This window comes from Typopeltis vanoorti, chromosome 3 (genome assembly GCF_054136105.1).
Source record: "Typopeltis vanoorti isolate ZY-2024b chromosome 3, IOZ_Tvanoo_1.0, whole genome shotgun sequence".
Lineage (NCBI taxonomy): Eukaryota > Metazoa > Arthropoda > Arachnida > Uropygi > Thelyphonidae > Typopeltis > Typopeltis vanoorti.
The window spans coordinates 126214416-126229994 of record NC_143551.1 but is presented as its reverse complement, the minus strand read 5'-3'; the positions used below and the strand labels follow the sequence as shown (position 1 = coordinate 126229994).

The 15579-nt window shown below is 35.8% G+C and overlaps 1 protein-coding gene across 1 annotated transcript in view; it reads left to right on the top strand.

The window, feature by feature from the left end:
• LOC150108543 (KICSTOR complex protein SZT2-like) overlaps positions 1-15579 on the top strand; it is a 1022772-nt gene that overhangs the window by 770992 nt on the left and 236201 nt on the right. Inside the window, exon 45 of the mRNA XM_090390485.1 lies at positions 14145-14339. Within this exon, the coding sequence (XP_090246611.1) occupies positions 14145-14339 (195 nt within the window). The remainder of the gene's footprint in view (positions 1-14144; positions 14340-15579) is intronic.

Here is a 15579-nt window from a genome sequence, read left to right as displayed (position 1 = left end):
ATAATAATTACCCTCCTTCCACTCATTTCTTCTATTTGCTTATGCATACTATCCCCACCATCCACTCCATCACCCGGCCTATAGCAGCACCCAATTGTATATTTTGTTCTGCTAGATTCTATCTCACACCAAACAGCCTCAAATGTGCTTTTTTCCCCATCCTGCAGTTCAACTTCTATACTCCTTGGCTGAAGCTCATCAGCTATCATCAATAACACTCCTCCCCCCTTTTTATTCACCCTGTCACTCCTGAACACGCTATACCCGTCGCATTCAATCCCACTAGCTTTATCTTCTTCTGTCAGCCATGTTTCACTAATACCGACAACCTGTGGCCTGGAAGTGCCAACCATGGCCAAAAACTCTTCCTTCTTGTTCCTAATACTCCTGGCATTAGTATACATGAATCGCAGAAGCCCATTTGTCCCATCCCTACTTTGATGCCTTATACTAACTATCCCATTCTGATTTGTTGTCCGTTGTACTCTCCCGGGCATAATATACTCATTCATACACTTAACTGCCCCCCCCTAAAGTCTGCATATCTACTCCCCCCCTCTTAATAAATCTGGTTTCCCTGAGTCTGTACATCCACTTCCACATCATTCATCAACACTCTTTCAAGTCTCCGTACACCAACTCCATTCAAATGTAACCCATCCATCTTATATAAGTCCTTTCGCCCATCGAACTCATTCCACACATCCACAAATTCCACACCACTCTCCATGCATAACCCACACATAAAGTCATTGGCAATTTTGGCCCTCCTTCTAAGCACTTCGCTGTCATACTGCGGTAAGATACTCACCATCCTAACTCTCTCACTCTTCTCTTTTGCTACCTCAAACAACTCCCTCACATCCTCTATCATTTCCATTTTGTCCTCTTTCAAATCATTCGTTCCTGCCACGATTATCATCTCTTTCACCCTCTGTTTTTGCAGTCGAATAGATTCGCTGACGTCCTTTATGTTCGCACCCGGCTGGTACGACTTCATTAAATTCTCAATTATTACGCCTCTTAATAGCGAATCCCCATACAGCACTCGCTCCTTCATTTTATTGACGTTTACGAACATTCTATTATTTGCCGTCACAGACTTCCGCCGGTTATTTGTCGGTACGTTCAACACACATTTTTCCATACGCTCCAGTTGTCTTCTGGCTCTGTGAATCGCGCCATTCAAACGGGCAATTTCGCTACTCGCATTTATCTCACCATTTTCATTATCGATCAAATCATCCATTCTTTCTGTGTTTCTACCTTCATTTACACTTTCAGCGACGCTCTCACACCTATCTGGCACTACCACGCAATTCTCGAGTACACCGCCATTTTCTACATTCTGACTACCGTTAACGATATCAGTCTCGATACACGAAACGCGCTTGAAGTCCTTATTCTCTTTACACTTTCTACACATATTAACTCCACTATCACTTTCTAACCAGACTCCTACCGCTCTTCGCAAGGCATACATCTCACAGACAGCACATTGCATAAATTCGTTTACATCAAAACTCTTAAACAAACATGGCGACCTGGCCGCCATTTTTTTCTTTATCGGTGCCATGTGTACGCTATCTTTTCTTAAAAATAATAATTAAAATAACAGAAAACACGCAAAAATTGCACAGACACACCAAGAAACAAAAAGCAAACAATACTACTTAAGATTTCAGTAAAATATCTAATGTTAACACAAAATAATACTGATCTTTTCAGGAGCTCTCGACAAACCGACTATCTAATCCGTGCGACACCAAGCGACTCCAATATCATGCTCAATAGACTAGTTACCTCTACTTGAATGAAGTACTTCTACTTCATTCAAGTAGAGTTACCTCTACTTCATTCAAGTAGAGGTAACTAGTCTATTGAGCATGATATTGGAGTCGCTTGGTGTCGCACGGATTAGATAGTCGGTTTGTCGTGAAGGGTGATCATCATATAATGAAAATATAAGACAATAGATGCAAAAAGAATAACAGAACAATTACCAAGAACTGGTTATCGAAAACCAGGTGGACCATCCGTAAGATAGAATAATGAGATAAAGAGATGTTATGGACATTTATGGTGGAGATAAGCGCAGGATTGGTCGAAATGGAATAAGTATCGAGATCACTTGTCCTTCAGTGGACTGAAGAAAGTTGAACATACCAAATTTCTTTTATAGGCATAAAAATGGTTAATAACTAGCTTTGAATATATTTGCTGTATTGGATATATTTAAAGGCAATTTACCAACAGCTTAAAAAGGAAGCTCTACAACCAGTATGTACTCATAACAATGATGTGTGGTAATGAAACTTAGAGCCTGACTAAAAAAAAAAACCAACTAGATAAACTGAAAACAACACAATGAAACATGGGAAAAGCTATTTTGAGAATATTGTGGTTAGATAAAATGAATAATACTTGGATATAGCAAACAAAGAGAATAGACATTGGATCAGTGATTAAAGGCAACGGATGGTGCTGGGCAGGACATATAATGAGAATATCTGGCAATAGATGCAAAAAGAACAACAGAACGGATACCAAGAACTGGTTATCGGAAACGAGGTGGACCAGCAGTAAGATAGAATAATGAAATGTTATGGACATTTATGGTGGAGATAATCACAAGATTGGTCAAAAATGGAATAAGTATCGAGATCACTCATCCTGCAGTGGACTGAAGAAAGTTGATAATATATGTATAATTTGAACATACCAAATTTCTTTTATAGGCATAAATATTTGCTGAAGTTAAAACCCTGCCATCTCTGTCTAAGACTAACTCATTCTCAGTTGAAAATCCTTATAAAAGTTTTCTTCTCATCCTAGATAGGATTCTATCCCAGATCTTTCCAACCATAGGACATTTCAATTCTGACTGCCTTACAGAGCCTTTGGCATGTTAGTGATGTATACTAGTTGAGGTTATGGAAAAGGGAACTTAGTGATATTTTTCTTGAATTGCTGGAGATTGTAGTTGTTCATGAGCACTTCTCAGAAGCATTTCTTCAACTACAAATCAAGGAGCAATGTATCATATTTAAGCTGTTTCCTGCTAGAGTATGCCAAGACATTGATATCCAAAGTCAAAATAACTGAAATCATTAATTCTGTTAATGCAAAAATATGAATATAATTATTGTGTTGGTATTATAATTGTAAGGTAAGATTAAATTTAATTTCACAGTGTTTCAACATTCATATTAAGGTCATCATCAGGAGTACAAACATGTATGGAATGAGCCAAGATAATGTAATCTATTGGAAACATTGAAGGGAAAAAAGTCTTAAGTACAAAAGTATAAATTTTCCACTATTTAGAACAACTCAGTTTTTTTATTCCACACTTACACCATGTGTCACCCTACACATATTGAAATGATACTGAATTTCCTGCCAAATAGATAAAATTGATTCTTATTCTCAATGTTGCAATAGTTTTTCAGATTATCCCCGTGTTATTCTTCAGATTATCACATTTTGTGGCAGTGGCAATATATACAGTGTCCTTTACATAACTGTGTGTGTGGGGGGGGGGGGGAGTTAGATCCTATAACTTTTCAGTCCATTGATGTAGGTCCCATTTGTCAGGGCCTGCAGCAGTTGGCCAATCCATTACCCAAGCAGTTGCATATTCTGAAGAGTTGTTACAGAATGATGGATGTGAGGGACTCGCTATCTTGTCCAAAGACATGGATCTTGGGGAATTATGGTAGGAACAGTGCATACTTTTTGTTTGTTTGATTATTATTATTATTAACACTGGATCTCCATGGAGTCAAAAGACTCAGAGGAGACAAACACTGTGACAGATAAAGCCCATCAAACCATGCTTTAAACTCATTCAGTGTATCTCAACAACCACTTTCCATGCAAAGAACCTGCTCACACCCTCCTTACAGAGCTTCCAGGTTTGTCCTCTTGGTCTTTCTACTGCTTCCATTCTACAAAAAAAAAAAATTTTCTTCCACATTAACCTGATAACAACCCTTTATCAACTTAAATGTCTCAATCATATCCCCTGTCTTCCTCTTATTTACAAGACTTTGCAAACTGTATTCCCTCAATCTATCCATAAACCACATCCCAAAGACTAGTTATGATCTTATTCAGTGTTCTCTGGATCCTTTTCAATATATCCTCATCACCATGAAAACCAGGGGACTAAATCTGCACAATAATCCATACGAGACCTGATCAAGGCCTTATACAATGAAAACAGAACCTCTATATTTCTGCAAGTTCAGGTCCTCTGCATCATTGCCATAATCTGATGTGATGTCCTCAAAACTTGTGCAATGTGACCCAGATCTAAACATTAGATTCTTGTCCACCACAACTCCAAGATCTCTTATCTCCTCAACTTCCCTGCCAACTGTATTCTTTGCATCCCATTGTTGCCTACCAAATTTCAGAGCCTTATACTTTGTAACATTGAATTGATAGTTCCATACTGTAGCCAACTCCATACCATCTCTTCAAGTCTTCCTGTAAGGCTACGGCATCTGCTTGATTCCTCATTGCTCTCCCCAATTTTTCATCTGCAAATAGTTGAATATTACTAGTTAAACCTATTCCAATATTATTAATATACAAGTTAAATAACAGTGGTCCCAAAACTAACTCCTACAGTGCACCACTAGTGACACATTTTACTATAAAATGTGATGTAGTTTGCTACAACTTTACTGCTTTCAAGAGCCAGTGATCCAACTCTGACCTCTGATGGGGTGGGATAAAATTAAAAACTAAACACACAAGCAAAAATTACAAAAAGAATAAAAAAATAAAATAAACTTAAAATACAATAAAATATTTTTTATTGTTCTAATTCTAGACAAGTTAATAGTTCTAAACCAATCCTTTTATTACTCTTGATTGACTTAGTCTTGTTATCTTTTTTGCTTTGAAACAAATGTTGGTTGCATATATTCTATTCATATCCTAGAGATTTGATTATCTTCCCACCATTGTTTGAATTTATGTTCATATCAGATTTTAGATTTTGTTATGATGTAAGGATTTCATGCTTTTGAGTTCAGTTATTAAATTTGAAGTCATTTGTATTATTTTCTTATAAGAGTTGTGTATTCTGTTTCACATGGAGAGGCTGTAGGGGAGGGATACCTGAAGGAGCTTAAGATGTTTAATTTTGTGTAGTTTAAATGTAGCATTACAGTTGTATATGTAGGTGTTTGTTTTGGTTAATGATTAGCTAATGTAAGTCAACCAAGTTGCAAGTAAAACACTAGGAATGTAGGCCACCAAAACCTCCACTGCCAGAAGCACAAAGCATTATAACCCCATCCCATATATTGGATGCAGGAACCAGCAAAAATAGAACTATACCTAAACTCTTCACCATTGTTCCTCAAGCAAGATAATGGGACTCAAAAATAACAGGACTCTAGAGAATTAAACACCATTCATTAACTATTGCTACAGTTTTGCTTATTATTTTCTTGTCCTCCATGGAGTCACAAGACTCATCATGGGAGTTCAACACTAGTCAGTACAAAGTATAGCATACTACTCTTCTTACACTCATTCACTATTTACTTTCACAACCATCTCAGGCAATGCATTTCATACTATTTTAACTCTCTTTGCAAAGAAACGTACTTCTAACCATTTTACTCACCACTCCCTTTTGCAACTTTCAGAGATGGCCCTTTGTCCTTGCTCCTTCCTCTTATTCTATCATATGAAAAAATCTTCTCAGTGTTAATCCGATAATAATCCTTCAGCAGTTTAAATGTCTCAATCATATCCTCCCTTTATCATCTATCCACCAAACTCTGTAGTTTACATGCCCTCAGTCTATCCTCATAATCTCAGTTTTGTTATCCATCTCTGCATTCTCCCCAAGGTTACTTCATCCCCTTCAAATCCCAGTGACCAGATCTGAGCATAGAAATCCAGATGTGGTCTGATCAAAACTCTATACAATAGGACCACCACCCTTTTATCTCTCATAGTTAATGTCCCTGAACTTCAAATTTCTATCAACAATCACCCCCAAGAGATCTTGGGGGTGATTGTTTTTTTTTTTATTATTATTATTTTTTATTTTTCAACATAATCTCCCTTAAGACTAATACATTTTTCCCATCGATACTCATGTATCATTATCATCATTATCCCATCCCTGTAGTAGTTCTCAGTAAGATCTGCAAAATACCCCTCTAGAGTTGCAATTATTACCTCTTGATTTGAAGAAAAATGTTGACCAGCAAGGAAGAGAAAGAAGTCAGAGGGAGCCAAATCTGGGGAATAGGGTGGATGTTCCAACAATTCATAGTGCAGATCCCTTAATTTTCTCATTGCCAAAACAACACACGTGGGCAGGTGTGCATTGTCCTGATGAAAGATGATTTTTTTCTTCTGCAAACCAGTTCTTTTCTCACAAATTTTTTCGTCTAGTCAGGTTAAAAGATCGGAATAATATTTCCTGGTTATTGTTTTACCCTTTTCAAGATAATTAATAAATAAAATGTCTTTAGCATCCCAAAACACTGATGCCATGACCTTTCCTTCTGATGGAACCAACTTTGTCGTCTTTGGAGCTGAACAACCAGCTTTTGTCCACTGTTTTGACTGCTGTTTGGATTCTGGTGTGTAACGGTGTGAATAAAATCAATTTTATTCCTGTTAAAATGCTCCAAACACTGTTCAGAGATTTTCATGAGAGTGCGTTTTTTATCTGCTGTGAGCAATTGCGGTACCCATCTCGTGCAAAGCTTTTTCATTTGCAATTCTTCGTACAAAATATATCCTACACGTTCTTTTGAAATGCCTATAGTCTCAGCAATTTTACGCACTTTGACTCGCCTGTCATCCGATACCATATCATACACTTGATCAATGATTTCTGGTGGTGTTACACTTTTTGGACTTCCTTCACGTGGATCATCTTCAAGGTTGGCACGGCCATGTTTAAACTCTGCAGCTCATTTCTTAATTGTCAAAAACGAAGGAGCAGATGCCCATAAACTTTTATGAATTTCTTTTGGCATTAAACCTTCTTTTAAAAAGAATTTTTATAACCGCACAATACTCAATTTTATCCATTTCAAGGGATACAGACAACACTTTTGCTTCAGACAGCTGTATAAAGCAAACTACTTGATAGAATGACTTGCAATTTCACATGGATGCTTATGACAGATGTACCAACTTGGAAAAAAAATCTTGCCAATAGTGTTGCCATCTATGGTCGAAGCCGAGAACTCTTCAGACTACCCTCGTACAAATCCTCTTGAAGAGCCAGAACCTCAACACTATTACTGATAACATTCCCAAGCTTCACATCATCTGCAAACAACTGAAAATCTGTCTATAGTCCCACGACAATATCATTGACATAAACGTGGAGCAGTAATGGTCTCAGGAAAACTGTGGAACTCCACTTGTAGCCTTCCTACTCCCTGGCATCCCCCCCCCCCCCCCCGCATGTACTACCCTTTGATATTTACCAGAAAGCTAGTTACCAATCCACTAGCCTGATATCCAAACCCATGTGCTGCAACTTAAAAACAACTTGCCATGTGACATCCTGTCAAATGCCTTTGAAAATCCAAAAAAATTACAGTGTATGTCTTATCCTCGTCCACTGCTCTTGTTGCTCTATTGTGTAGATTACTAAACTAAGTGCATCTTTTACAAATCCATGCTGGCCTGCATGAATGATATTCATCTGCCTAATTGTATATATAAGGTCTTACTAATTTCTCCAGAATCTTAGCAGCTAGAGAAGAAATACAAACAGGCCTATAGTTCGATACCTCCTTTCTATCACCACCTTTATGATGTGGTACTGTTTTATCCTCCTTCCACTCTCCAGTAACCTTTCCTGTTGCAGGACTCATTAAATAGCCAAGTTAATGGCAAAGTTAGTTCCAGAGCACATTTCCTTAAAACACATGGTGAAATTTCATCTAGTCCCCCTGCCTTACTGACATTTAGCTCACTCAGTATTCAGAATTGATCCTCTTCATTCACTTCTAACATTTCACCATATCCTTCTAGAAATAAAGCCTGTTCAACTAGGCTGGAATATTGTAATAAAGTGATTATTAAATAGCTCAACTATGTCATCTGCATTGGTCACCTGAATACCATCATCCAGCAAGGTAATCTGTCAGCAATCGTTTTTCCTTCTACTTTCCATGTAGCAAAGAACTCCTTGGGATTCTCCTAGTCTCTTCTTATATTCTAATTTTTCTCTTCTTATATTCCTCATGCAACTGTTCTCCACTTCTCTCTCTCTCTCTCTCTGTCTTCCATAATCACCTTTATAAAAAGAATAGAAGGCAAGAGGAGAAGAACCTGAGGCCATCCCTGGAAGTTATATAAAAGTTTGCTGAAGAGGGATGTACAGAATGGATTTTTTTACCTGGAGAATTGTGAGTGAATGGAATGCATTACTGGAATATGTTGTTAATGCAGTGAGTGTTAAGGATTTTAAGATTCACTATGATAAATATGTTGTCAGTTGAATGAGCCTCTCGCAATGAGTCTGCTGATTTCATGGAAGATGTGATAACAATAATAATGTGAAAAGATTACTGGAAAAAGTGAAAAGAAATAGCAGGGAGTGAAAATTGTTAGTTTTTTTTTTTTACTGAGATATGATATTACTGAATTAAAAAGGAAGGTTGTGATTGCAAATAATTAAATGCACATCCTCTGTAGAAGAAATGGATGCTGGATGTGTGGAGTCAGTTTGATGCTATAAAAGACTTCTTTATGCTGTTCACTATGAGTAGATTTTGCTTGAATGATAAATACCAGGTTTTAACCCATATACTTTTTTTTTTTTATTTATACTAGATGTATTTCCTCTGCATGTTTTGTTGTCTGTGTGGCTAAGAGCATCATCGGAAGATTGCTTAACATAAGTATAAAACAACAAAAATAATGAAGATATGTGGATGATATCTTTATCATCTGAAACACATCCATCAAGACCTGGAAAATTTTGTATGTTTTTTGAATAATTAACATCCAAAAATAAAATTCAGATTATAAATAGCAAAAAATGGAAAATTACCACTCCTAGACATCCTTGTTAGCAAAAACATCACAGGCGGATTATCATTAGAAGTATATAGGAAAGAAACACACACAGGCAGGTAGGTACCTAAAATCAAGCTCATTCAATCACCCTCAACAAAAATTAGGTATAATCAAATTCTTGAAAAATAGAGCTTTAAACATGCTAAAAATTGATGAAATCAAAAGAAAACAAGAACTGATTAAACGGTTGTCTGTTTAATCAGTTCCTCCAAAATGAGTACTCAAAAAAGGTACTAAAGAAACTTTTATTTCTGACAAACCATTCATGATAACAGAGAAATTAATTGCAAAGGCAGTTTATTTCTGGGTTATCATGAATAACCCAGAAATAAATTTTCTGGGTTAGAAGATTCCATATTCCTGTGGAAGGATATAGGCTGGTCAGACTGGGAGAAGTTTTGAAATCCACAACAAAGAACATATAGGTGACATTGAAAACAAAAAGAAAATAAAAAAGCAGACTCATTATGCACATCCTCAAAGAGCATCACATGGTAAATTGACAAGCAATCTCCGTGCCCTGCTTAGAAGAGAATTACTTCAACAGGTTGTTTAAGGGAGATCACTCAAAAGGCAGACTACATAGAAATCAAGGAATGATCCTTCATGACATCTGAAAGCCATTAATTAATATATGTGTAACACTAAAGACCTCTTCTATTCCATCTGTTACATACAGCGTTTACAAAACAATGTAGAGACTGCAAGTAGCATATCTAATGATACTTGTGATTAAACTCTCATTTTAATCTTGTCAACTTATAGATATTAAGTGCTGTTGGAAAAGGTTTAATTTTTTTGTCAGGTTTTACTTATGTTAATTAACCTCCCGATGATGCCATTGGCCATATAGACAGCAAAGCACGTAGAAGGAATACTTGTATATGTTTAAAAAAAAAAAGTATACAAGTTAAAACCCAGAGACTTCTAAATCCATTCAAGTGCAAACTAAGGCTTGCACTTGAATGGATTTAGCATCAGGAGTCTTAAGAAATTATTTATTATGGTGAGACCTAATGCAGAAAGTCAAGGAAACTAAATCATCTTATGAAGAATGCTGAGAATTTGTGTGTAAGGTATGCAAATGAAATGATGATACAAATTAATGAGCGTAGTTACGAATCTTGTGAGGAATCTGTATGCAATGGGTTCAGGCTTTTTTGGTTGCCTATGGATGTAAAAGAAACAGTTGCCCAAATGGACCAATCAAACCACAGATATAAGTATATGAAAAAGCCAGAAGGCAACTTATTATGTCTATACACAAATGCAAGGAGTATACACAAATGCAAGGAGAATCAGGAACTAAGGGACTAGGTTTGTTGCTATGGTGGATATGTTGTGGCCTGAGATTGTTGGTATTAGCAAAACCAGGCTCTCAACATCAGATGTAGTAACTGGAATCATTTCAAAGTAACCTGAGCCGAGTGTCTAGTGTACAGTATTTTAGGAAGGATTGGAGGGTGGAGACTACTAATGATATCAGATGATCTGAGACATGTTAGGGTAGAAACTCATGAAGACAATAAAAATATTTCATGTCGCAGTGAGTTTGAAACTGTCTGGTGAAGCGGAGGCTAACAGGATGAAATATATGGTGGATGTTGCTACAGACCTGACAGTTTAGTTGCTGGTGACTAAGAAATGCATCGCCAAGTTATCCTCATGGATACTAAATATTTGAGTAATCATCATGAGTGAAATACAGGGTGTTTCAAAAACAATGTCCTGATTTGAAAATTGTATATCTCTGCAACCACGAACCACAAATGAATGCGACTTGTACCATGTGAACGGGCTTGGCCCAGAGTTTGATATGACGACCGCAGGTGGAGGGCACATTGAGCATTTGTAATTGTGGTGAGTGAAACTTTAGACCTTACTTCATACTTGGTAATTTATTTTGTAACTGTACCACATTTTCATTATTAAATATAATTATTTGAAATCGGGTCATTCTTTTTGAAACATTATCTGAACATTGATTGGGTAGCAAAGAAAACTCATAATAAGAATGAAGTAGAATTTATTTGAGCTTTTACAAGACAACTTTCTCAAGCAGTATGTGGGAGAACATCTTGAAGCCGAAGAGTATTAGCTTTGATCATGGCTTCAGAAAGGAGTCTCAGATGTGTCTTTTTTTTTTTTTTTTTTTTTTTTGCCACTAGTTGGTAATATTGATCATCCTGTGCTGACCTGGGAAGTAGCTAAGTATATGGTTGTTACATGCTGAACTATAAAGCTGGAAAGATGACAAAATCTGGAGAATACTATGTTCAGTCCCATGATATCAGTTATTGATTGGAAGTATATCAGCAGTGCATGAGAAGCTATGAAAAAGATGCTTATATGATTCAGTATCTGAATGAGGTTGCACATCCATTTCACTCCCACTCTATTTGTTCTTTAAACAAATAGAGTGGGAGTGAAATGGATTATGCATTCTTATTAAGCAAGAGATATCCATAAGAAGAGGATGGTATGGAAGGATTATAGTGAGAATTACAGTAAGAGAAGTTATGAAATATATAAAGACAGCTCAGAAAAGTTATCATATGGAAAGCCAAATTAGAATATGAAAAGAAATTGGCTGGGCTAAAGGCAACCCAAAAAAAGAATTTTATCATTATCCTGCAAGTAAAAGAAAGAAAGAATAAATGTGGAAGAATAACTTTGCTGAATACTGATAGTACTCTTATGTCAAAAACAGATGCAATTGTTGAAATAATGTGTGGTCACTTCTAAGATCTATCATCTTAGTGTATTTAATATAGTACACAGTACTACTATTACATTGGATGAAGAAATGAGAGGTGAGTGAGAAGGCGGTTGTAGTGCTATTGCATAACATAGATAAGAATTCAGCAATAGGGACAAATGGGATATCAGCATGTATGCTAAAGGAATGTTTCAACCTAACTGGCTAATCCCTTGACTGTGTAATTTGGAGTCCCAGCTCAGGAAAGATCCCACAAGAATAGAAAAAAATGTATGATAAGGTGATGTAAAGACTGATGTTTCCAACTATCAACATATTATTTCTGGAGTGGTTGTGATAATTTTATAGAAGTTGGTAAGAACTTTGCATACAGAAGTGAGTTGACAGACAGCCTATACTTTGCAAGGAACAGCATGGGTTTACTAAAGAGAGGTCATGTTTGAGAAGCTTTCTCATATTTTATTATAATGTTACAGCTGAGTTGGATAAAGAGAATGGATACACTGTGATATGTTGGACTTTGTTAAGGCATGTGACAGGATACCACATGAAATCTGTTACATAAATTGGAATATAGACTCTTGGCTTTAATAAGCAGGTGGCTGATAGATAGTTATGAGAATATGGTATGTGGGGGGGGGGGGTAAACTGCCAGATTTGAAGTGACCAATGATGTTCCCAAACAAGTATCCATGAGCCATTGTTGTTCAGTCTATATATTAATGATATTGGGAAGAACCTGACAGTAGATGTTCATTTGTTTGCTGGTAAAGATATGCAGAGCAATTAGGGATGGTACTGATATATAACTCTTACAGCTTATTCAAATCATTTTGTAAGTGTGGGCAAATGATAATAGCCATCAGTTCAGTGATAAGTATAGTGGTATGTGATTTACAAAATATGTTTTCAAATTTCAAAATATGCTTATAAGTTTGTTTAATCATTTAGTTTCTGGAAGGATGATGACCAAAGAATTATGTCTTGAGGAGTGGTATGCCGAACATTTCCCTCTCTTGGAAGGATGCACAGCATTTGGTATATCCTTCCAAGAGAGGGAAATGATAATCCTATAATGACCTTAATTAGATTACATGCATACTACTACTGCATTCAAATTTGGTTGCCTGAGTTTCTGAAGGAGATTAGGAAATCTTTGAAAGAGGATTGAAAGATACGTAACAAAGGTGTAATATCTGGGTTGTGAATTGTATGCTATGAGAACAGGTTGAGAGAATATAATCTTGCAGAACTTGACAAATAAGAGGAAAATGGATATGACTGAAACATAAATTTTGAAAAGATGATATTAGATGAATCTTCCAATCAAAGAAGAGTGAACAAGGGAAAAAAAGTCCCTGAAAGTTGTATATGGGTATGAAGAGCAAGTGAACTCTGGTAGAGATTTTTTTTTTTTGGCATCAAGGATACAGTGGATGCACTGGAAATAAATTATTATGGAAAGTGCACTAAAATAAATTAATTACAATCAATTTTCACTATACAAACACCATTAAAACAGACTGTTCATTATAACAAACTACTGAAAAATCCTGACTGAGGTATCATAGGCACAATGCTGTTCTATAGGAAATTTACTGTAGCAAACTATCCACTATAATAAACAATTCTTGTGGTCCTAGGAGTTTTTTTATAGTTAAAAGTATGGTAGCACTCTAAAAGCATGGTATGAGAAATGTTAAGTTTAGATGTTGACTCATACTATAAAACTAAGCCACATGGGGTCGGTAGGATTTCAGCTGGTTATTGCAGCCTTCTCTCACTATAGAAACTTGTAACAATGACAGGTGTTATAGTGGATGGTCTACTATGGTGAAGTTCCTTCTGAATAGCATTCTGCTTGTTGTCACTTTGGTTGGAACTTTTTGATAATTTGCTATAGTGATTGAATCTGTTGTAATAATTTTTGCTTTTTCATATATTTCATATAACAATAGCAACTGATTATTAATTTTTATGATTATTTTGCCTATTTTTCTTTAGGAGTATCCCTTGTAAAATGTCATTGGCTTTTTACTCATTTTTAAGGCATTATTGATATTTTAGAGACATAGATAAACGAAAAATATATGGAAGGAATAATTTTGGACATAAATTCCATATATTTTTTTGTTTATCTCTGTCTCTAAAATATCAATAATGCCTTAAAAATTGAGTAAAAAGCCAATGATATTATACAAGGGGTAGGTATCCTAAAGAAAAATAGGCAAAATAGCCATAAAAATTAATAATAATAATTTAGAGGAGTAGCGTGGAAAATTTTCCATAAATAATATTTATAATAGCAATTCATTTTATTTATTATTTTTGATTTTTATAGGTCCCATTGCTTTAGTGCAATTTCAGATATGGTGTGTTGGGAAAATAGATATGGAACAACTAACAAACAAATTGAAAAATGCTGTCTGTCATTCACTGTGGGATCATTTAATGGAATACCATCTTCTCACTGCACCTTTAACTGATACTGTGGAAGAGGCATCATGCGTGAGTGAACCTTCTACACCTATCAGAGGTATTATAGTTTTACATATGCTAATGTTAAATTAAATTTTGGATAAAATCTAGATTTTTAAACCAATCTAAAATAAGCAATAGTTTATATTACAAAAATAACATACAATTAATTTTATTAATTCCTGTGACTTTTTCTTATTCTTAAGTTTTCAAAATAAAAACTAATAATGATGCAGCAAAACTATTACTTTGAGCTTCCCCATGATTAATAGCAATGATTAATCAGTCCAGTCAGCTCTCATCAACATGTTGCTACTTGGTATTCTAAGTCACCATTCTTCTTTATAACCCTGCATTTTTCCCCGTATATACTATATTACCTTAAGACAATCGTGCTGGGAAGGAACAAATCATCTTGTGCTGTACTTGACTTTGAGACAGAACACAAGAATTTCTCATACTTCCTATTTTCATATCAGATGGGCATGCAATGCTAAATGCAGTGCATGCTTCAATTGAGAGAAAGTACGAGAAAAATTCTTATGTTCTGTTCCAAAGTCAAGTATAATGCGAGACAATTTGTTCCTGCCCAGGATGAAACCAAAACTGTGTTAGGGTGAAAAAATGTGTTGTTTCAAGATTATTAGAAACCAATAATTAAAGGAAATCCAATATCTGGTTGGTAATTCAAATCGCTAAAAGGTGTAAATATGTGAACTGATATTAATGACACATTATTACTGTTATTATCACATGACACCTCAAAGGAGTCCAAAGACTCATCGAGGGAGGGCACCCGCTCTACAACTCTTCATCTCCACCAATTAACACTATCTACTTCCCACTAGCACTAATATGTTTTTTTATCTGTGAATTACATGTGTTCTCAAGGCTAGTTTGTCCATATGCAGGATGAAAAACCAGAGAATCTCATATGGAGGTAGCAGGGTTCCCCCCCCCCCGGAGGAAAAAACCCTGCTGCTTCCATATGAGATCAGCTAGCTTGCTTTCAATTGAAAAAAACCATATAAAGATTCCTCTCATTGTGAATTGAACTCATTCCTTTTCCAATCAAAAAGCACAACATACCATCTTTCTTCCAATTGTGCTACGGAGGACACATGAAACAGATATGCGAGATTAAGTAGAGGTAAAATATTTTCATTTAAAAGCAAATGAATTACTAGTAATTTGCAGTTGTGGTAATCTTTAGACATGCATGTTTTTCTTTGGTAATCTTTAGACATGCATGTTTGCATTTCTGATGGACATAATTTAAAAATATATATATATTAACA